Consider the following 24604-nt stretch of genomic DNA (forward strand, 5'->3'; position numbering starts at 1 on the left):
GGACAGTTCAACAAAGGAGAGGCATATAAAGATGATTAAAAAGGTAAGAATTATAGAAACCGCTAAAAGAAACATTTAAGCAGAAAAAGAACTTCAAATAATAGGAAAGAAAAGGCAAGTAAGAAAATATGAAAGAAAAAAGGTAGGATATAAAGGTGCAACAAGAAGAAAAAGGAGAAGGCACAAAGGTAATCATTTGGCAACACTAATGCATAGCTCTATAGACTAATTCAAGTAGATATACTATATATATATACTATAAAAATATTTTTTGCATTAAATGTAATTAAATGCAAAATATTTCAAAAGTTAAACAGGCCATTGCACTTATTTAGAATTGTGTTGATGTTTAGGTGTTCATGTGTGTTTTGTTGTCAGCTGAAGCTGAACACAATCAGACCCCTTTGTAAAGTTAATGTGCTTAGCTATCACAATGGATGATTATGCAATACCTGTGCTGGCAGGGGAGTGATGAATTACAAAAGAAAGAAAGAAAGAGGGACTAAGGCAAGAAAAACAACTTGGGAAAGAGAAAACAAAACTAAGCTTAAATAGCCTACATTTTAGAAAATAGAGTGGACAGTTGCAAAGACGCAGAGCAAAGGACAAAACCAATAAATGTAAAAGAGAAAAACTACTGTTAGAATAGTATAGAAATCTTAAAGCACAGAGATGAAAAGAAATTTGATAGAAAGCATTGAGCTTCTGCATCACGAAATAGACGAAGGGGAGAGAAGAGAAAGGAGAGATAAGAAGGCGGAGAAGAGAAAAGAAGAGAAGCCATGGGAAGGGAAGAGATAACAAGAGAAAAGAAAAGTGAGAAGGAAAGAGAGAAGGGATGTGAAGAAATGGGAAACCCTACACTGCCTTTCATTTAGGTACACAGCAAAATCCTGAGTGATAATTGAACTCAGTTTGAAAATGGACCTGATTGCAGAGTAGAGTAGAGTAGAATAGAAAGTAATAGAATAGATACAGCGTAGAATAGACTAGATACAGATCAAAATAGAATAGACACAGAGAAGAATAGAATAGAAATTATTCTGAACAGAACAGAATAGAATCAATAGAATGGAGCAAACTGTTTGCTCCATTCTATTGATTCTATCAAACTGTTTGGAAATGACAAAAGGAACAAGCAGAAACCACAGAGAAGAGTAGAGGCCTTTATTAGACCCTGATTCACTACAGAAAAGTGCCAAACAAAAGGGGGAAAAAAAGAAAAGAACATGTATTATGCAAAGCGGAACAGCGAAAATAACTTTGAGCAATGATAGCCTATCACCCTCGATCACAAATAAAGGTAATAGGACTGCCACGGTTGGCCCAGGTTAGAAGTAAGACATATCGTAGAAATGATAATGTCCAGAATACAAATGCTACACTTAAATAAATGCACCTACACGTTTATTGTAGCATTATGTATTTACTTTGTATGGTTTCTGATACATCCTATCAAAATAACTGCTTGGGAGTGAAGGACTAAATGGAATGACTAAATGATGCACATTGATATGCAAAGAACTGTGACAATCATAGTCAACAGGAACATGACTCATTGATTTTGCCCCAGTATGAGGCTGTAATGGTGGTCAGCAAAAGGGTTTACATACTTATTATTATCATTTATATTCCTTTTCATTGCTAATTAGGGAGAAATTATACTAATTAGACCTGCTTCTGCAACACAAAATAAACAAAAGAGAGAAGAGAAGAGAAGAGAAGAGAAGAGAAGAGAAGAGAAGAGAAGAGAAGAGAAGAGAAGAGAAGAGAAGAGAAGAGAAGAGAAGAGAAGAGAAGAGAAGAGAAGAGAAGAGAAGAGAAGAGAAAAGTACAAAAAGAAGGGAAGGGAAGAGAAGAGAAGAGAAGAGAAGAGAAGAGAAGAGAAGAGAAGAGAAGAGAAGAGAAGAGAAGAGAAGAGAAGAGAAGAGAAGAGAAGAGAAAAGTACAAAAAGAAGGGAAGGGAAGAGAAGAGAAGAGAAGAGAAGAGAAGAGAAGAGAAGAGAAGAGAAGAGAAGAGAAGAGAAGAGAAGAGAAGAGAACAAAAAGAAGGGAAGGGAAGAGAAGAGAAGAGAAGAGAAGAGAAGAGAAGAGAAGAGAAGAGAAGAGAAGAGAAGAGAAGAGAAGAGAAGAGAAGAGAAAAGTACAAAAAGAAGGGAAGAGAAGAGAAGAGAAGAGAAGAGAAGAGAAGAGTACAAAAAGAAGGGAAGAGAAGAGAAGAGAAGAGTACAAAAAGAAGGGAAGAGAAGGGAAGAGAACAGAACAGAAGACGAGGAAGGGAAGGGAAGAGTACACAAAGAAGGGAAGTGAAGAGAAAGAAGGAAGAGTTGCGAGAAGTGATGGGAAGAAAAGAGAAAGCCTACAACTGATGTAGTTGTGCCAAAGTGGGAAAGAATAGAATAGATACAGAGTGGAATAGAACAGATACACACACAGTAGAATAGAATAGATTAGTTACAGAGTAAAATAAAATAGATTTGAAATAAAGTATACAGAATAGATACAGAGTAGAATAGAATGGATACAAAGTAGAAAAGCAGAAGTAAGAAAATATAACTATAAAAGTATATAAGGATATGCTACAACATTACACTACATCTATTTACTAGCTGGAATAGAAAGTTCAGGCTGAAGGAAAAAAAGGTAGGAAAAGAAAGCTTTTCTGAAAACAAGGTGCAACAACAAAAAGTGTAAAATGACACTACAAAGGTAAGAGAAAGAGAAAAGAGAAGGAAAGAGAAAACAAAACTAAGCTTAAATACATTTTAGAAAATAGAGTGGACAGTTACAGAATAGATTCAGAGAAAATAGAGTAGAATAGAACGGATACAAAGTAGAATAAATACTGAAAATATACCATAGAGTAGAATAGATGTGAATAGAATATATACAGAGTAGAATAGAATAGATACAGAGTGGAATAGATTAGAATAGATACAGATACAGAGAAAATAGAGTAGAGAAGAATGGATACAAAGTAGAATAGATACTGAAAATATTAGAATAGATATAGAGTGGAATATAATAGATACAGAGTGGAATAGAATAGAGAATATAAGATATAGAGTCAAATAGAATAGAACAGAATAGAGCATATCAGATGAGACAGCAAGGGAATGACAAAGGAACAAGCAGAAACCACACAGAAGAGGGAGAGAGAGAGAGACTGGAGAATGTGCAGAAACAACAGAAGAGTATAGAGGGGAAACAGAAAGAGGAAAGACATTATGGAAACAAAGCTAAAAGAAAAATGAAAGCAGAAAAATAACTACAAATATTAGCAGCAGGAAAGGAGATGAGCCATGCAAAGCATAAAAGAGTTTGGAAAATTAAGAAAAAGTCGAAGTAAGAAAATATAACATAACGATATGTTACAACGTTACACTACATCTATTTACTAGCTCGAATAGAAAGTTTAGGCTGAAGGAAAAAAGGTAGGAAAAAGAACATTTCTGAAAACAAGGTGCAACAACAAAGTGTAAAATTACACTAATCATTAGGTAACAATAGCACTTAGCACAGTGACTACATTCATGTAGATATATTTTGAAATAAATTGATTTCGTGTTTTAATTAAAGGCTAAATATTTCAAAAGTTAAAGAGGCCATTGCACTTATTTAGAATTGTGTTGATGTTTGTTTGGGTGTATTTTTTTATCAGCTGAATCTGAACACAATGATCAGAACCCTTTGTAAAGGTGATTAATGTGCAATAGCTATCTATCACAATGGATGATTATTATGTAATACTCATGTTGTGAACCATGGTTAATGAAATGTGTTATCTTACAAAAGAAAGAAACAGGGAATAAGACAAGAAATGCTACTTAAGAGAAAATTAAACTAAGCTTAAATACATTTTAGAAAATAGAGTGGACAGTTACAGAATATAATAGATACAGAGAAGAATAGAGTAGAATAGAATAGAATAGATAAAAGGTAGAATAGATACTGAAAATATACCATAGAGTAGAATAGAATAGAATATAATAGATGTGAATAGACAGAGAATAGAATAAAATAAATAGATACAGAGTGGAATAAAATAGAATAGATTAGATATAGAGTAAAATAGAACAGAACAGAATAGAGAAAATCAGATGAATCAGAATGACAAAGGAACAAGCATAAACCACACAGAAGAAGAGAGGCCCTTAATAGACCCTCTTTCAATACAGAAAAGTTAGAATAGAATAGAATAGAATAGAACAGCAAGACAGGAAAGGGAGAGGAGAGAATGTGTTTAACATACTGTAGCCCTTGGTGTCGGTGACATATAAACTACACCTTAAGGACAGTGAAAGATATGGAAATCAGAAAGGGAAGAGTACAAAATGAAGGGAAGTGAAGAGAAAGAAGGGAAGACTTGCGAGAATAAGGGATGGGAAGAAAAGAGAAAACCTACAACTGATGTAATTGTGCCAAGTGGAACAGAATAGAATAGATACAGAGTGGAATAGAATAGATACACACACACAGAAGAATATAATAGATTAGTTACAGAGTAAAATAGAATAGATTTGAAAGAAAGTATAAGGAATAGATACAGAGTAGAATAGAATGGATACAAAGTAGAAAAGTCGAAGTAAGAAAATATAACTATAAAAGTATATAAGGATATGCTACAACATTACACTACATCTATTTACTAGCTGGAATAGAAAGTTTAGGCTGAAGGAAAAAAAGGTAGAAAAAAAAAAGCTTTTCTGAAAATAAAGGTAAGAGAAAAGAGAAAACAAAACTAAGCTTAAATACATCTTAGAAAATAGAGTGGACAGCTACAGAATAGAATAGACACAGAGAAAATAGAGTAGAATAGAATGGATACAAAGTAGAATAGATACTGAACATGTTTGTTTGGGTGTATTTTTTTATCAGCTGAATCTGAACACAATGATCAGAACCCTTTGTAAAGGTGATTAATGTGCAATAGCTATCTATCACAATGGATGATTATTATGTAATACTCATGTTGTGAACCATGGTTAATGAAATGTGTTATCTTACAAAAGAAAGAAACAGGGAATAAGACAAGAAATGCTACTTAAGAGAAAATTAAACTAAGCTTAAATACATTTTAGAAAATAGAGTGGACAGTTACAGAATATAATAGATACAGAGAAGAATAGAGTAGAATAGAATAGAATAGATAAAAGGTAGAATAGATACTGAAAATATACCATAGAGTAGAATAGAATAGAATATAATAGATGTGAATAGACAGAGAATAGAATAAAATAAATAGATACAGAGTGGAATAAAATAGAATAGATTAGATATAGAGTAAAATAGAACAGAACAGAATAGAGAAAATCAGATGAATCAGAATGACAAAGGAACAAGCATAAACCACACAGAAGAAGAGAGGCCCTTAATAGACCCTCTTTCAATACAGAAAAGTTAGAATAGAATAGAATAGAATAGAACAGCAAGACAGGAAAGGGAGAGGAGAGAATGTGTTTAACATACTGTAGCCCTTGGTGTCGGTGACATATAAACTACACCTTAAGGACAGTGAAAGATATGGAAATCAGAAAGGGAAGAGTACAAAATGAAGGGAAGTGAAGAGAAAGAAGGGAAGACTTGCGAGAATAAGGGATGGGAAGAAAAGAGAAAACCTACAACTGATGTAATTGTGCCAAGTGGAACAGAATAGAATAGATACAGAGTGGAATAGAATAGATACACACACACAGAAGAATATAATAGATTAGTTACAGAGTAAAATAGAATAGATTTGAAAGAAAGTATAAGGAATAGATACAGAGTAGAATAGAATGGATACAAAGTAGAAAAGTCGAAGTAAGAAAATATAACTATAAAAGTATATAAGGATATGCTACAACATTACACTACATCTATTTACTAGCTGGAATAGAAAGTTTAGGCTGAAGGAAAAAAAGGTAGAAAAAAAAAAGCTTTTCTGAAAATAAAGGTAAGAGAAAAGAGAAAACAAAACTAAGCTTAAATACATCTTAGAAAATAGAGTGGACAGCTACAGAATAGAATAGACACAGAGAAAATAGAGTAGAATAGAATGGATACAAAGTAGAATAGATACTGAACATATATCATAGAGTAGAATAGATGTGAATAGAATAGATACAGAGTAGAATAGAATAGATTAGATACAGAGTGGAATAGAATAGATTAGATACAGAGTAGAATAGAATAGATTAGATACAGAGTGGAATAGAATAGAGTATATTAGATATAGAGTAAAATAGAATAGAACAGAATAGAGCAAATCAGATGAGACAGCAAGGGGATGACAAAGGAACCAGCAGAAAGCACACAGAAGAGGAGAGGCCCTTATTAGACCCTCTTTCAATACAGAAAAGTGTCAAACAGAATATAATAGAATAGAATAGAATAGAATAGAATAGAATAGAATAGAACAGCAAGGCGTTAAAAGGAGAGGAGAGAATGTATTTATCTGCTCCTATGTAGAACATACTGTAGCCCTTGGTGTTGGTGACATAAACTACACCACACAACAGTGAAAGATAAGAAAATCAGAAATAAAAATGACGAGAGACTGGAGAATGTGCAGAAACAAAAGAAGACGTAAGAGTATAGAGAGGAAACAGAAAGAGGAAAAACATTTTGGAAACAAAAGCTAAAATAAAAATGAAAGCAGAAAAAGAACTACAAATATTAGCAGCAGGAAAGGAGATGAGCCATGCAAAGCATAAAAGGTATGGAGTCTGGAAAATTAATAAAAAGCAGAATAAAGTATATAACGATATGGTACAACATTACACTACATCTATTTATTAGCTAGAATAGAAAGTTTAGGCTGAAGGAGAAAGAGAGTTAGAAAATAGAGTGGACAGTTGCAGAGACGCAGAGCAAAGAACAGAACCAATAAAGGTAGAAGAGAGCTAAATACATAGAAGTCTTGAAGACCAGAGCAAGCACAGAGATAAAACAGATTAGATTAGAAAGCATGGAGCAGGCATAAAGAGATAGCAGTGGTGGAAGAAGTATTATGGTGGTGTAGTGGTGGTCAGCAGAAGTGTTTACATTGTTAATTTAATCCTTTATAGATTATATAATTAGACCCACTTCTGCAACACAACATAAACAATAGAAGAGAAGAGAATGGGAAGATAAGAAGAAATAGAAGAGAAGAGAAGAGAAGAGAAGGGAAAAGAGAAGACTAGAGAAGACAAGAGAAGAGGAGCCATGGAAGGGAAGAGTACAAAAAGAAGAGAAAATAAATGAGAGAATAGAGTAGAATTGCAAGACATGAAAGGGAGAGGGGAGAATGTGTCTATCTGCTCATATGTAGAAAAGACTGTAGTCCCAGATAAACTACACCTAAGGACACTGAAAGATAAGTAAATCAGAAACAAAAACGACGAGACCAGAGAATGCGCAGAAACAACAAAAGAGTAAAGATGGGAAACAGAAAGAGAGTTTTATTCTGAGGTAAAAACACCAAACACACATCAGTGAAGAGAGAAAAGAAACAGGAAAGTGAAGAAACGGTCAAAAGGACAACAATTATTGTAAAGAAAGTCTCCACAGTTTAGAGACCAGAGAAAGAAAAGGCACGCAGAGAGAATAGTTTGAAAGAGGAAAAACAGAATGACACATGGCAAGGTGTGTTTTCCTTTTTTAGGCAATGTGGATTAAGAGTGCGGTCACACTGAACTTAAATCTTACCTATGCGGGTGGATTCTGCCAATGCTTTTCAATGGGAACGGAGCTGCAAAAAAAACGCTCGGATCCCATTGAAAAGCATTGGCAGAATCCGACCTCATAGGCAGAATTAAACTTTGGTGTGACCGCACCCTAATACCAAATAAGGTATAATTAGTGTACATTATTCCCACATTCCAGCACCTTCTTGTCTTGGGCCAACAGTAGAAAAGACTACAAATATACTGCAAGGTTCCCGGCCTTGTCTACATGGACGTCTAAATACTGTATACATACAGTATGTGAAACAATAATTGAACAAAACAAAGCAGGCACTGAAAAGAGAACAAGAATTTGAGTGAAGGTATAGATAGGCAAGATACAGGAAAAGAAAAAGAAGGACAGGGGATAAATGCTGCTTATATATAATATGCAGTATATAGTCCAGAGAATAACTATGAGCCCTGTAAAAGTTTAAAATGTAAGAGAGGTAGATTGTTAAAGAAGCAAAAATTCAACAAAAATCCAGTTCTGTCCCATTTCTACAGGCAAATAGAAACTATAATAGTGTCATAGATGTCTCTCTTTTATGTTAACTGAACAATGATGATAATTACATTCACATTGTTTCTCTCTCACCCCTCCTCCACACGCACGCACACACTCACACATCTTCCACAAAAACAGCTAAAATCAGTCATCAAAACGAAGTCATTCAATATTGTATAAAATGTTCTCCAGTTACAGTTTGACCCGTGAAACTTGAAAACGTCGGATGTGAATCGGACACATTCTCACAGTCTATTGCACCTCGACCATCTGTCAAACATAGAAACTATTCCTTAAATGCCTTATTTATGCTCCGTCATAAGATGAAGTATAAATCAGGTCAAATTGCATCGAATACTATGCCTTCTACCCACAATACCATCCATGGGAAGAACTCTTTTAAGCCACAGTAAGCTCTTCAAATGTCACTCAGTGGTAAAAACTAATGTTTTAAACAACTTTCTATAAATTAGAAAACAACCTGCACCAGATACTAAGTAATCCTCAGCAGAATAAATAGTAACTCACTCCTATGGTATTTACACATAGTAGTCTGTTTAGTCTCTCGAGGAGAGGTTTGCGATGCAGACAGGAAGTGGAGGGTCTTCCCCAGAGTTCCATAGCTTAATGATTGACCTCGTGACCTGGTCTGCGGGCGTCCATGGATCAGCCAATCCCAGACTTAAGGAGAGACTTCAAATGTGCTCCGCTGGCCGGCTTAGTAAGGTGTAAAGCGGTTGTATCCCCCTCTGTACAAACTGGCCTGAAATGGAACGGATAAATAAGCCCCGAGGTCCTGCAGTGTACTCTAGGGATGGGACGATATGAAAATTACATGTCACGATTATTGTGGCAAAAATAATTGCGATTAACGATATTATCGCGATAATGAAAATATGCTTAAAACTTAAAATGCCACTTTTGTTAACCACTTGAACCCCCAGCTTCCCTATTCTTCACCAAAAATAGCCGATCTACAAGCTCACAACGTGTTGTTTTTACCATTTAGCATTTAACATGTTGTGAGCCTGTAGATCTGCTATTTTTGGCGAATCGATTTGTGTAGAGTGAAATAAGAGCGTACCAAATGCGCTCTTTACAGGTGCGTTTTATCATGTATAGAGGGTTTAAGTGGTACTGAATATACTGCACAACGCAAGCCAATTCATCCTAGTGTATGACGGAGGACAATTTCACGATAAATTAAAATCTCTGCGATACGATTCTTGTCAGCGTTTTTTTTATCACGATAAACGATAATAACGATTATCGTCCCATCCCTAGTGTGCGCTCTTGTGTCTTGACATTACTCAAATGACTGCAAAAAAGTTTGGACTATACATACCATTGTTCCAACTCCATATGTCGTTGCTGGGCCAACTGAGTGGTGGTAGGGGTCTGCAGCTGCGGTGTAAACACGGCCATATCTAGAGAAGACAGAAATGGGGGATAAGAGCTCTTTCAGTTACAGCACAAAATAAAAAATCATTTTACTTAAATACAACGGTTAGACACAAAATAGTTTTTTCCTGCTTCTGCTTGTACCTGTATGAGTGAGGGACAAATACTCCCCTCTTGATTCTTGATAAACAACTGCAGATACTAACTAGACAGTCTTTGTCCAGAAACTGAAATGTCGACTCCAAGGAATGGAATCACTCTTAACAACAATTCAACTTCAGGACAAAGTGTTTTCAAGCTCACTGACTTTATGAGTGTGATGTCATTCTTTTGAATGGTTGTCTGGCTGCTTACCCGTCACTGTACGTTGCCGTGGCAGCGGATGCTGATTGGGCCACTCTGTAAGCTGCAGGGTAGCCTCCCTGATTGGACAGAAATCAACGTACCATGTGATTATCTCACCAGCAACATAGAGAATTTCTTTAATGGAGAATTTTTGATTCAACAGAATTTACAAAACATGTACTTGAAGACACTTACATAGACTTCTGCTCCATACAATCCATCTTGGTATACCATTCTAATAAATCATAAAAATAAAAAACAATATGAATGAAATGAGCATTAAGTATTAATTGCCACTTGGTTAAAGACCCAGGAGGCGGGGCATCTTACCCAGGGTATCCAGGAACAGCGGTGGGCGTGGCTGCAGCAGCAGCAGAGCGAATCGTGTTGTAGACTGCCCGGCCCCGCCCACGCAGCGCAGCACCACGATAGGCCAAGGTGGGTGTAGCTAACTGGGGGTAGGGGAAACTGGCAACTGAATGTACAGGAAAGAGAGACAAACAAAAACAACAGCAGAGATAGTGAGGTGAGAGAGGCAGAATGAATAGAATAATATTTGATTAATTATGACTTACAGTCAGAATTGCAGGCTAAACATACAAAAAAAAACATTATGGTCCTTTTACGTTTGTTTATTGGATTTTAACAGAAGCATTAATTGCATACATATCCAAAACATATAGCATTACATTGCCTCATATAGATAAGAATTAAGAAAAAACTGTATTAAACATTAAACAGACAAGTTTGTTTTAGTTATTTCCGCCCCAATCAAAAACACAAAGGACACAGGTCTTACAAGACAACGGTGAAATAAAAAACAACAACAATATACAAAATGGTCCTTTACCTTTTGAAATAATGACATGCATTAACTGAGTTGGTTTATCCTTACCAGTGTAGAGTTCAGGTGCGTACATGGCTCCCATGACTGGGTTGATCTTCCATCCAGAAGCTACAGCGAAAGAAAAAAAAAAGCAGAGATAGTGTTACACAGGGTGTACTGTAACTACCAGCTAATGAAAACATCCAGAATCCCAACAAATGTTCCCTGAATGATACAAATGTGTCTTACTTGGCACTTCACCATTCACCAGAGGTGTCTGGGGCTTCTTTGTGACAACTCTGGCCGTGGCGTTATTCACCTGAGGACACAAGATAAAAGGAAGTGAAAACTATTGTCATTGGCTAAAAGGTGATGATGGTATTTCCATATGAATTTGTGTCAAAGAGCTTAAGATGGATCTAACTCAGGACAGATATACATATAGATTACACGTATGCGTTCCACAACACCCATATACAGTACCAAAATGACAGACAACTCCTGTTAACCTCTTACAGGAAACCCTATATATTTCGTGAAAATAGGCGATCTGCTATTTTTGAAAATGTTTGAGTATTTTTTAAAGTTCTTGACTTCGCCTGTAATGACATGCCCAAAATAGGGACGGCAGGTTTAAAGAAATTAACTTTGTCGACAGACTCACCTCAATTTTTCTCCCTTCCACAATTGTCCCATTCAGTTTCTCTCTCGCTCGGTCAGCTTCCATCGCACTCTCAAAGGTCACGAACCCAAAGCCCTGCAGGTCAGAATGATGAAGAGGTGTGTTTACATTTAAGTTGATGGTTTATCACGCAGCATATTATTTTATCTGCTCTACTAATACTGCTGTTTTATTATTGAGATAACCCACCTTGGATCCCCTCTCATTGAAGATGATTTCCACATCCAAAATCTTACCAAATTGCTAAAAGACAAAAGAATAAAGGACATCAATTTTGGCATGTATTCATTCAAACAGTGTAATCATATATTAATTTATGATCTATCTATAAATAATCAACTGAAATGTATTTATCTATTTAAATGTTACTTTAAGTGACAGAATTCATTCTTTCAAATCACACATCTCCACATGGCACATGCCATGTGGAGAAGCATTGTGGGTAATTATTATAACACAGAGGGGAGTTAAAGCTGCACTCCGTAACCTGTGAGTCCTACGCGTGATTCAAACCCAGGTCCCCTGCCCGAGCACCAATATTTCTACTGCTGAGCTACAGTAATGCAGAAATTCGGTTTGGGCAGAGGATATATTGCGTTTTGAGCTTCACGCAATACCACTTGTCAACCAGTAGTGGTGTGGTCCTAACCGACCACAGGATCAAAAAGTCTCAATGGAAGAGCACACAACCGCAATTGCGTTATTGTAAATGAACATTTAGCATCATCTCTTTACCCCAAACATCTGTCTGAGGTCTGGATCTCGGAACCTGAAGGGGATGTTGGAGACGTGGAGCCGTTTGGGCTGGGCCTTGCCCGATCCCTCGTCATCGCTATCGCTTCCTGCCCCGCCCCCAGGCCCTACGGACACGCTCAGAGACTGGGGGTCAGAGGTCACGACGGCCAAGGCATCGTCCTGATGATGAGGACAACGAAAGGGGGAAGAGGAAGAGGAGAGAGGAAGATGTAGAGACGGAACCAAAGCAAAAAAGGAGAGATGATAGAGGAACGGATGAGAAGAGAGGAGACGAACACAGAAAGAACACATAGAACGTAGAAAGGAGGAGTAGGGGAGGTGGGAGGAGGTGTGAAGATAAAAAAACAAGGTGTTTCAATGAAAAGAGCAGGCACAGATTTGATGCAATTACAAACAAATCTAAGAACAGACATGTGTATACCTATGCATGCAGGAGATCACTTATGATCGACTGTCTTAGAATCGGTTTGTTGGAAATCCCACTTTGATTTCTCCATCAAATTTCTCATTGTATCTTTTTTTCTTTTGGAAACATTCTGCGTTTATGCAATGAAAACGTGAATCGAATGAGAAGTTGCATTAAGCTTAATTAATAGTCCATCCGTACATGGTGTCGCTTGCAGACAAGACCTATGATCTTGTCTGCAAGCAACGCAGGTCGTACTCCGGAGTATGAATCAGACTTTATTACAACACATTGATCATTTTCACGGAGTCAGGTGATCAAAACCAAGGTCAACCAGCATTCAGCACCCAGTGCTTCTTCTCAGGCAAACTGTGAGGAGGCGTGAACAGGGCTCCATTTTTAGTTAGGCGTCTATTAACATGCCCGTTAGAGAGAATAACAACTGACATACCGTGTATACTGCACTACCAACCAAGAGATTAGACAGACCTGCCGCCACGTAAAGGTTATAGTTTTGTCACTTTGTTGTAACAGATACAATACAGACGTGTAGAAGTTATCAAGCTTCTCTGATGGACAAAAACATAAGTGGAGGACACTGCCTCCTTTTACCTTGCTACAAACGTTACATCAGTGTTGATTCTGTCGACTAAAACTATGACGAAACATTTTCGTCGTCTGCCTTTTTTCACTGACGAAAACTAAACAAAAACGAAATAAAAACGTTTGCGCTTGAGTGTTGTGCTCTGAAAATAGCAGATCTACAAGCTCACAACGCGTCGCAGCGTGACGCGTTGTGAGCTTGTAGATCTGCTATTTTCAGCATGCAACCAAGTGTAAGATTAGCCATTACGATGCCATCAAGGCACCGCCAAAATACATTTTAGTCGACTAAATCAACTGTAGATTTAGTCGTATTTAGTCGACTAAATCTAGACAAAAACTAAAACATTTCATATGACTAAAATATAAAATAACACTAACACTAAACACTAAAACTAAATGGAATTTTATTCAAAAGACTATGACTAAAACTAAATACAAATTTGCTCAAAATCAATACTGGGACACGGCCTCCTTTTACCTTGCTACAAACGTTACAAACACATATCTAAGCAGTAGTGATGAATGGTAATACACTCTGGTGTGCTGCACAGTGTAAACTGATATCCCCATGCAGAACAATTGTGCCAAAACCAAAACAACCCAATCTCCCACAATGCATCACGATGCCAGTGTGTGTGTGTGTGGTTGTTGGTCATCCTGCATCATCAAATGTTGCAAAAAGATGTTACGGATTTTGTTTGGGTCAAAATCGGAATAAGACAGTGGAAAACAGAAGAGGGAAAAAAGGCAAAATAAAAACAGAGTGAGCTTCAGCAGTGTGAGAGGGAGCAGAGCGCACGTGAAAGGAACATTTTTAAAAGAAGGATACAAATGCTAAAGAAAATATCCTGGAAACGTAATTCTAATAAGAATCACTATAGCAATCCTTGCATTCTATTATAGACAGGTAGCTAGCTAGCTATACATGCCTATATAGATACAATGTAGATACAGTAAATAGATAGATAGATACAGTAGATAGATAGATAGATAGAGAGAGAGAGAGAGAGAGAGAGAGAGAGCGAGAGAGAGAGAGAGAGAGAGAGAGAGAGAGAGAGAGAGAGAGAGAGAGAGAGAGAGAGACACAGAAGTACAGAAGTACAGAAGTACAGTAATAAATAAATAAATAAATAGAACAAGAACAAGGCAGGAAGTTGTGCAAAAAGCTTGAAAAGGAAAGGGGTGGGGGGGCAGAGGTCAAAAGAGAACGTTCCAAAGGGTCAGTCTGGGGGTCACGGTGCTGCGGTTTCTGCCAGAGGTTAAAAGGTGGGTGGGGGGCATCATTAATATGTGGGGGACAGATACAGAGGGGGGATGGCAGAGACACACATTCACACAGTGCACACAGGCCACTGTACTGCAGTACGTTGGCTTGCCATCGGCTATAACTACCAGTAGACAGCAGTGTATCATCGTCACACACCAATACATTCACTCGCAAAAAAAACCCAGACACAGGCTAAAGGTGTGGGTGGGGGGGGGGGGGGTTAGCCCCACCTGTGACCTCCCCCATAACTGTAGCTGGGGTCTCGGTCACATAGTGCTCCTCCACGACTGGGGGTGCCGGGCAAATGTTGACTTATTGTCCAACGCTGTGATTCAAATTTGAGGGTATTTAATGACACGTTTCTACAAATGACTGTAGTAAAATTATATGTGGTAAAATGATATTACACTGTGAGGGCACGGCCCCACCGCACTTTTATTTTATCTCTGGGGCGGAATCTGCCAATGCAAATGCGTGGATTCTTGGAAAAAATCTGCAAGACCAAGAATCCATCAATTTGCATTGACAAAGCATTGGCAGATTCCGCCCCAGAGGTAAAATAAAAGTGTGGTGGGGCCGTGCCCGAAGCAACTATTTTAAATGTGTTTTTTTTACAGCAATGTTTTAAATGGGAAATTCTGCACAGGCTGTCAAAAGAAAACAATTAAGGGCACGGCCCCACCGTAGTTTTATTTTACCTCTGGGGTGGAATCTGCCAATGCTTTGTCAATGCAAATGCATGGATTCATGGTCTTGCGCATTTTTTCCAAGAATCCACGCATTTGCATTGAAAAAGCATCGGCAGATTCCACCCCAGAGGTAAAATAAAGGTGCGGTGGGGCCGTGCCCTAACAGTTGTGTCACAGCGATAGAGAATAGAGAATACCATCCCATTTTTACCACAGACATCTGTAGGAGCAAGTTTTTTTTGTTTCGTTTCTTATATGAAAATAATAAGTCAAAACAGCTTTTCGCCCAGCATCCCCACTCCTGGATAGCAACACTATGTGACCGAGTCCCGGAGCGATGGGGGGGTGTCATAAATGGGACTATGGGTGGGGTAGAAGGAATTGGGGAGAGGAGAGGGGTGGTGGGTGGGGTGGGGTGGGGGTGGTGGTGTTGGTGGTGTCATGTCACGATGCATGGGTAGTTTTTCTGGACCTGGGTGATATTTCAGAGGGGGAGGGGGGTCATCCAGGCGGCCTTTGACCCCCCCCTCTCCGTGGCGACGTCTCAAGTTTTCCCCCCGAAAATCAGGACGGACCTTGTAGGCTATAGTAATGGAATATATAAACGGGGCCACAAAACACTGGTTACGAGAGTATGAAGAGGAATTCTACGTAGCCCCCCGTGCATGATCTTTCTCTGTACCTTGGACTATGCTTCATTTGTGCTGTAGGAATGCTTGTTTATATGCTTGTTTTCCGGTGCATTGAAGCACCAAGTCACTGTGGCTTACTTAGATCATTTAAATGTTAACATGTAAAAATAGATGTGCCCCAGATACATATAAACAGTTCATCTATTTTTGTCTCGTTCTTAGATGCATCATGTTGCCTTGAAGGAGGTCCTGAAATGTTGTGTGTTGTGTTGACATGAAAAGGGAAACAACCTACTTAATTACATCACATAACTTAATTTATGTTCACTTAGACCACATGTCAACCCAGTGTAGTTATTTAGGAATAACTTTATCAACACTGTTGATACAACACATACCTATTAAATATACATTTTCCTCAATTTGACTTGCAGTGTAAGTGAAAGATTCTTTCAAATCACACAGACAGATTATCACTTTCATTCCCAGATAAATAAGACAAGAGAGAGAAGCAGTATGGTGGGGGTCATTTTCAACAACAGGTCCCTCTCTCAGCTGTCCCCCAATTTTCTCTACTGAGTGTCAGGGGGTATTTCCTTGTACGGAGACAGAAGTGGAAGTGCGGGGCTCTAAATATAGATCTAAGAAACCCTATCTTGCCATTCCTTCACTAGAAGATACGCATACTCAGCAGTCTAACCTTACTGAATATTTATTAACCCAAGGAATGCATACTGTGCATATCATTATAATAAATAAGTTGTCTATTTAAAAGGAAACAAGAAATGATGACTGACAGTCATATTATACCAGGTTGCTAGAAAACGTATACCTGCATCAGAGTTATCACACTGTCCTTACCGTGCTATTGGATGACAGAGTCTCCACCCCCTCATGTTGCGGCCCCTGGTAGACCCTGAGCTGGTGGTGCTCTGGGTATTCGGAACCGGGATGGACGGGGCTAAAGTCAAGCTGAGGCAATCTGCCCGGGGCTTGGGGCTGGGGCTGACCCGGTGGATAGGCGGGAGGCGGGCCATAGACCTGTGGCAAGGTGGGGTCGCCTGGACCCCCTGGACCCCCCTCTGGGGCAGGGCCTCCCTGTGGAGAGGAAGGGAGTCACATATCACATATCTAAACAACCATTAGCATGCCAACTGCTCTTTACATGACATTTTACTGCTCTTTTATGTGTGCATTTTATGACAAAAAATATTTCTGAGATGTAAGGACAGGGGCGGCCTTAGTGATCTGGGGGCCCGTTTCAAGAGCTAATATGGGGCCCCCATATGCAGTTTTGTTCTTTCTTTTTTTAAATAAAAACCTGCCCATGTGCGTTTCATTTTTCTATCAGCAGTAGTCTCACTGTCTGTCACAATTCACCGGCAACACCTTGACAGGTAAAAACAAACACCAGTGATTAGGCCTATTAGCTGCTGCCAACTAGTAGTGGTGTAGAGGCTGAATAATTTTTATTCAATTCTTGCATGAAATTCTCGGGACCCGTTTCAATTGAAACATAGCAAAGGCCGCCACTTTGTAAGGATATATAAAAGCAAAGTATTCATTCAATCAAATGATAAATCCCAAGGTCTGGCTCTTGCCTGAAGTCTATGGACCTTTTTACGGCAGCATAAATGTACAAACTGTAGAGTGAAAATATCTACATTTAAATCTTCAATTCAATATGGTTTTCTAAAAATGCCCACAATATATTCAACCAATACATTTTTGTTGTGTTCGTAAACAGTACGTGGTTCAAAAGCAAAGGTTGTGCACATCCAGTTGGCCGCTGGTGCTGAACACAAAGAGTTACAGTTTAAAAGACAAAAACACTAAGTGGTCAGAACTTAAGCTGAAAAGCAGACCTCATCAAGTCCTCATCCAAAATGTCAGAAAGTAAGACATCAGAGTCAGACACGAGGTAACTACACCTCAAATATCAATTTAAACATAGCAAAGCTATAGAGGTGAATGATGCAAATCTTTATAATACACACGAGAAGAATCTCTTACCCCGTCACTGCATTCCTTGTCCTCTGTTGTATTGTCCAACAACTGCCTCATGTTTTAATGCCTGTGCCAACTACCCGCCCCCCGACAACATAAGTTCTACTTATCCACCAATCACATCAACTAACCACAGGACAGGGGGCCACACACCAGCTGTGGTCACTTGCACCTGCCAATCACCTCAGTCCCCTGCTGCTTTGCCTTCCTTCCCTGCACTTCACACACGCACGCACGCAACCACACCCACACACACACCAACACACACACACACACACACACACACACACACACACACACACACACACACACACACACACACACACACACACACACACACACACACACACACACACACACACACACACACACGTGTGTGTGACTGAGACAGAGCTTTCCCTTTAAGATACGAATGTAAATACTTTTTTCTGTCACTGTCCAGTATATCAGCCAAAAGGTCACCTCTAAGAATACCACAGTACAGAGAGATATGTACCTTTATCAGCTATCTTTAGCAGTCCACATACCGTCTTCTTCCCTTCACTTCTATCATCATCATAATTAGATTGGCTTCCAAACTGACAGAGACACACTTTGAGAAGGTTAATGTTTTTCTGTTCAACGTACTGCAGCAACCACCCCCAGAGCAGGGAGCTCAAACATCATTCTTTGAATTCTGTCACCTGATTTCCGTTCAATATTTTTAAGCCTCATTGCAGGATTGCTGTCTTTTAGCTCTGACCTTTGTACTCCTTAATTATAAATTACTTATCTTAAGATATCTTATGTATGTATCTTATTGCTTATGATCTAGGAATTGAAGATCTTTCTATGGTTGTATTTGTTGTTGAAAGATGCCCTGAATATGATCTAATGATTTGTGCCAGCACACTGCTAGCATAGAGTGTATAGTAGTATCACACATAAATCAAGTCTACTTTTCTGTCTTCCAACTAAAAAGTATCTAATAAATGATTTGACAGGAAGGTGTCTTTCTTCCGGGACATTTATTGGACAGTGATGAGAGAAATTGGCTCAAACGTTGGACCTGTGTAAAACAGGACTGGACTAAAACCTACGACTAGGTCACAAATGAGATCTTTAACCAAGTGGTTAGCATACTGAGCCACAAGGATTCAACCTATCAGAGATAATTCTGCATTTTACTACTGCAAGGCAAGCCGGGAACCACATCACATGTTAATGAATCCCACCGTGAGCTTTTTGATCTGGTGAGGCTTTGGTGTGATTAACAGCTCTGTCTCCTGCCCCTCTCCCGCCCATATATCTGTCCATCAGCTGTTGCTCTAAACTCTAAAGAGTTGGCAGGAATTAAAGATAGATACTTAGATAAAGACAGACAAAGGACGAAGATGATTGACCTGGTATATTATCTACGCATTTTCTTTTCCTGGCTTGATACTCTCTCAAATCCCACCATCATGTCTTGTATGTGTCACCTCTCTTCCGGCCCTTGGTTTCTATCTTATCTCTCTTCTACACTGTGCTGTCTGAAACAAAGCATAAAAACGCAGCACACACACAAATCCAGTGGTGTAATGTAACAAAGTACATTAATACTCAAGTAATGTACTTTTTTTCCTAAAATGTTTAGGTATTTTTTACTTTACTGGTGTATTTCCAATTTTCAGTACTTTTACTTCTACTCCACTACTCATCTCAGAGGCCATTATACTATACTTTTACTCCACTACAATTATTTGAAAACTTTAGTTACTAGTTACTTTGTAGATTTTGATTATTATTACAAAACATACATTAACCACTTCAGCCCTGTATACATTTTGACAATTTGAAGTATTGATACTTTGACTTAAGTAAAACATGTGAGTACTTCTTCCACCACTGCACACATCTAAATAAAAAATAATGTTCGTTGATTAAAACCTATCAAACATGGCATCTTTCAGCCAGGGCCTCATCTTAACGTCCCTGTTCAGTGCCGGTATCACTGCAGACCCATATGTCACTGCTCTACCCAGCAACCATCAGCTGCACGCCTCCAACTCCTCCACGGAGATAGACGGCAACAGAGAGGAGGCAATAACAGAAAGTATCTGATACCACACTGCTAACCTATCTCCTTCTTTGTGTGGTCTGTCTCCCACTTATCCCCCCCCCCCCCCCAAGCCCCTGTATACAGTGTCACAGTGTCAGCAAACACATGCAGGCACTATGTGTGTCGCGTCTCGTCTCCTCCTTCGCTCCTGTCTTTTTCTGATCACCATTTGTTACCACTTTCCTTCCTCCCCCTCCTCAGCTGTCAGCTCTAAGGGCCGCAGGTCAACGGTTCAGGGCCAGGTGCATGCTGGGACAGCTGTCAGGGGATTTATACTCGGGTGACAGGAAGTGCAGATGTTGGCCTTTTGAGCAGGGGTCTTCAACAGGGGGTCCGGGAGCCCTAAGGGGTCCTCAGAGCTACTACAAGAGGTCCACCAAATCTTTGTATGATATGATTATTTTTTTTTACCTTAACCACTTGAAGCCTAGCATCGCTTTTCTGAGGAGAACTTTAGCCAAAAATAGCCGATCTACAAGCTCACTGTGAGCTTGTAGATCGGCAAAGCAAAGCAAAGCAAAGTTTGTTGTTTACCCAGGGTGTCGGACTAAGTACGAAACTTGTTTCCAGCCGGACCCTGCATGGAAGCCTTGCTCAAGGGCTATTCAGCGGTGATTCATGATTGATGTGATGAATTGGGGAATCGAACTAGGGACCTTCCGGTATCAAGGCCGCCCCTCTAACCACTAGGCCACCGCTGCCAGCTATTTTTGGCTAAAGAGTAATAGGTGTAGAGGAAAAAACAGAGCAGCAAAAGTTTATCTGAAAAACACTTTTATACAATATAGAGTAGGGGGTCCCTGCTTCATCTCTCTCTCAGCTAGGGGGTCCTTGGGCTGAAAACGTTGAAGACCCCTGCTTTAGAGTGTTGGCCGGTTTAGCACAAAACCATGCATGCTGGAAAACACAAGTATTCTCACATAGAATTAACCACTTTCAACCTAGTGTCCCTATTTTGGGCAGGTCATTAAAGGCATGTGATATGTCAAAGAAAACTGTCAAAATGTTCAATAATAGCAGATTGTAAGCGATGAAAAAACAAGAAGTAAGTACTGGTGTAAAGTAACTAAGTATATTTACTCTGGTACTGTACTTAAGTAAACAATGTTGAGGTACTTCTACTTTACTAAAGTATTTCCAATTTTCAATATTTTTACTTCTACTCCCCTACAGCTCAGAGGAAAATATTGTACTTTTACTCCATTACAATTGTTTAGTTACTATTTACTTTGCAGATATACATTATTATATTACAAAACATACATTAACCACTTCAGCCCTATTTCATACGTAGGCTATTTGAAAATAGCCGATCTACAAGCATCGCGACGTGTTGTGAGCTCGTAGATCTGCTATTTTCAAACATTGAGTACTTTTACTTTTGGTACTTTAAGTATATTTTGATGCCAATACTTTTGAACTTTTACTTAAGTAACGTTTTGAACACAGGCCTTTTACTTGTAACAGAGTATTTCTATATTGCAGTATTGTTACTTTTACTCAAGTAAAAATGTGAGTACTCTTTCCACCACTGTAAGTAATTCAGAGCGGCTTATTGTTGCCATTGGTATCGGCCGAGAACGAGGGTGTCTATCCTCTGGGAGATGGATTGCTGAGGTGGAGCGCAACACCTACCATCAGCTCCCAGTGCACTACTTATAGGCTACTGCACGACTTAGTTACCCAAGCCGTGCTACTTATACACGGACTTGGCAGTGATCAGGATTCAGGATCGAACCCAGTATCTAAGGCGAGTGCTCTACTGACTGAGCTGCCCGGAAACTCACAGAGAATTTTCCCTATCCGTTGAACAACTAAGTATATAGGGCTGACGAGGTTAAAGAAACCTTCCAGAAGAAATTTAACAGTCCAGTCTGTGTCTCTCATTGCTTTAAAGTTTGGATTTTAGGTAATTTAGCTGACATTGTTATCACTTACAGCAGGGGTCTTCAACAGGGGGTCCGGGACCCCTAGGGGGTCCTCAGAGCTACTATAGGGGGTCCGCCAAATCTTTGTGTGATTTTGTTTTTTTTACATTAACCACTTGAACCCTAGAATTCCTTTTCTGAGGGGAACATTAGCCGAAAAATAGCAGATCTACAAGCTCTCAACGCCTCGCGGTGCGAGGCGTTGAAAGCTTGTAGATCGGCTATGTTTGGCAAAGAGGCTATAGGCGTAGAGGGAAAAAAGAGCAGACTAAGTAAAAACATTTTTTTAATCTGAAACACAATTTTATACAATATAGAGTAGGGGGTCCCTGCTTCATCTCTCTCTCAGCTAGGGGGTCCTTGGCCTGAAAACGTTGAAGACCCCTGGCTTACAGCAAGCTCAAGGATTTCACTGTGTAGTAATAAAGAACACATGGGTCAAAACAAGGCAAAGGATGGCCAGACAATATTCCTGTGATCCTTGAATAGTGATGTGGGAGGCGGTTCAGGAACAGAACGCGGGGGGCAATAAATATAGTAAGAATAGGAAATACCAGAAAAGAACATTACGTTCAACTTGCACAATAGTTCAATTAGGACAATTATATCTTCTTCTCTCCCTCTGAAGCATCCAAAGACTACAGGCAACAGAATCTGGACCCCGTGACTATCTACCCGCCAGGCAAAAGGATTTCTAAAAATACAGCTGGAGTGAACAGAAGAGACAAGGTAGATGGATTCCAGACGCATTGTATCAGTACTGGTATGTCTGGGACCGCTTGCACAGAGAGGCGTGAACACACACATCACACACACGCACACGCGCACACACACACACACACACACACACACACACACACACACACACACACACACACACACACGCACACGCACTTGCGTGTGCGCGCAACATTTTGGCATCACCGTGCAGATACCAGTGCACTAAAGATAACCCTGTGTGTGTCCTTGAAATGAAATAAATAAGATCTGTTGAAATGTGTTTGGTCCAGCCGGCTGTCATCAGGCCTTCTCTGGCTTGTCACTACTCTCTAATATATCCCCACGCATGCATGGGTTATTTATTATTCAGAATGCATCTGAAAACTAAATTAAAAGGCCATGCTGGACTTAGTATCAACAAGCAGAAAGTCCTTTTTGGGGATCAGATAATATGTTCACGGATAGCTTATCCCTCCAAGAATGAATGCATGTTCCACCATTTAAAATCAATTCAGTTATTTACGATTACTTAGATACTCAGATTATATATTATTTGTTCTATTTTACTTTTCTTCTGTACACGAATACATTATCTGTGTCTCTCGACTCACTTTTGAATGCTCCAAGGTTTTGGCCACTAACCATGGGACAGTGAGGCACGTTAAGTCAGTGACTTAATGTGACAAATGAGACGTGAGCAGGTGTATTCAGAGAGAACAACAGTTAATCCACATGCTGCTTTTAGCGTGTGTAGATTCATTTTCACGTACACTTCCCGTGGAGTCAACGGGAGGAACATTATTAGGCTACTATTTCTCTGGACCCTTAATTGTCCTCCTAATTGTCCTCCTAACTCCCTACTTTAGCCTGTTAGTGATGTTGTTGGCCTAGAGAACCGAAGGTTACTCTAGTCCAGTGTTTCTCAAAGTGTGGTCCAGGGACTCTCATGGTTCTTTTAGGTAATTTAGGGGGTTCTAAATTGACCCGTACAAGTCTGTAACTCTGACAGTATACAAATGGAACCAAATGAACCCTATCGGGTCCATTTGGTTCCATTTGTATACTGTCAGAGTTAAGGTGGGGTCCTTGAAATCTTAAAGTTTGACAACCACTGCTCTAGTCTACAGTTACACATGTTTTGAGAGAGACAATGGGGGTTAAATTCAAATTTGCAGCAAACGAGATAGCAGTTGAAGGCGAGTGTTTACCTGAACTAGGCCGGGGTAGCATCCGGCTGTCTGTGGATAGACAGGGAGTCCATAAGGCTGGAGGATCACAGTAGGTGAGGAAAGCATAGCCCCCCCACACCAAAAAGAAATGATTTATAAAAAATAAGTGCAAGGAAACGCAAAGGGGACGCTGGGGAAGATGGGGGAAAGGATAAAAGAGAAGGAGAACAGGGGGAAAGGAAGGTGGTAAGGAAGCACACGGGTAGAGCAAATCACAGTCAGAAGAAAGAGAAATAACAGAGGGGAAAAAAAGAAGAAAAAGCTAAATCCAATAGAAGGGGAACAAGGAGATCCAAAGGAATGAGATAAAAGAGAGAAGCTTCAGGAAAACCAGTCAAGCTGAATGAGCTTCAGAGAGAGAAAAGTAAGACACTTTAACAACTCCTCCACAACAACTGAAGCTGTCCTGTGAGACAGAATCTAGAGTAATGAAATAAAAAACCAAGTGACAACTTGTGTGCGTCTGTCAGTTGGTCGTCCTGACAGACAGAAACACATGCTCTGGGTCCCATTTCAGAGTTTTATAAATAGTCCCCCTGTCCTTCTCTCTCAGATTGCCACCTTACCAATCTCTCTCACTCTCTCTCTCTCTCTCTCTCTCTCTCTCTCTCTCTCTCTCTCTCTCTCTCTCTCTCTCTCTCTCTCTCTCTCTCTCTCACACACGACACGCCACGCCACACCACACGCACACGCACACGCACACACACACACACACACACACACACACACACACACACACACACACACACAGTTGTTATTCATGTTTTTCCACAGATCATTACATTTTACAATTATCTATGTTACTGTCTGTGCTTTCAATTAAGGCCACAGGTT

The 24604-nt window shown here is 39.4% G+C and overlaps 1 protein-coding gene across 2 annotated transcripts; it reads right to left on the reverse strand.

The window, feature by feature from the left end:
• Window positions 1–7397: 7397 nt before the first annotated feature.
• On the reverse strand, window positions 7398–24177 carry rbfox1l (RNA binding fox-1 homolog 1, like). Of its 2 annotated transcripts, none has more exons than XM_084049952.1 (12): window positions 23750–24177; window positions 16668–16904; window positions 12186–12365; window positions 11640–11693; window positions 11433–11525; window positions 11018–11087; window positions 10838–10897; window positions 10273–10417; window positions 10138–10177; window positions 9952–10019; window positions 9542–9623; window positions 7398–8959 (listed from the first exon to the last, which is right to left on the reverse strand). In XM_084049952.1, exons 1-12 carry the CDS (start codon window positions 23834–23836, stop codon window positions 8915–8917), a joined length of 1161 nt encoding a protein of 386 aa, XP_083906078.1. In that variant the 5' UTR covers window positions 23837–24177; the 3' UTR covers window positions 7398–8914. The 2 variants fall into 2 exon arrangements, with proteins under 2 accessions (XP_083906078.1, XP_083906077.1); XM_084049951.1 differs by having other exon boundaries at window positions 7398–9004.
• Between the last annotated feature and the right edge of the window lie 427 nt (window positions 24178–24604).

This window comes from Gymnoscopelus microlampas (genome assembly GCF_963454915.1).
Source record: "Gymnoscopelus microlampas genome assembly, chromosome: 3".
NCBI lineage: Eukaryota > Metazoa > Chordata > Actinopteri > Myctophiformes > Myctophidae > Gymnoscopelus > Gymnoscopelus microlampas.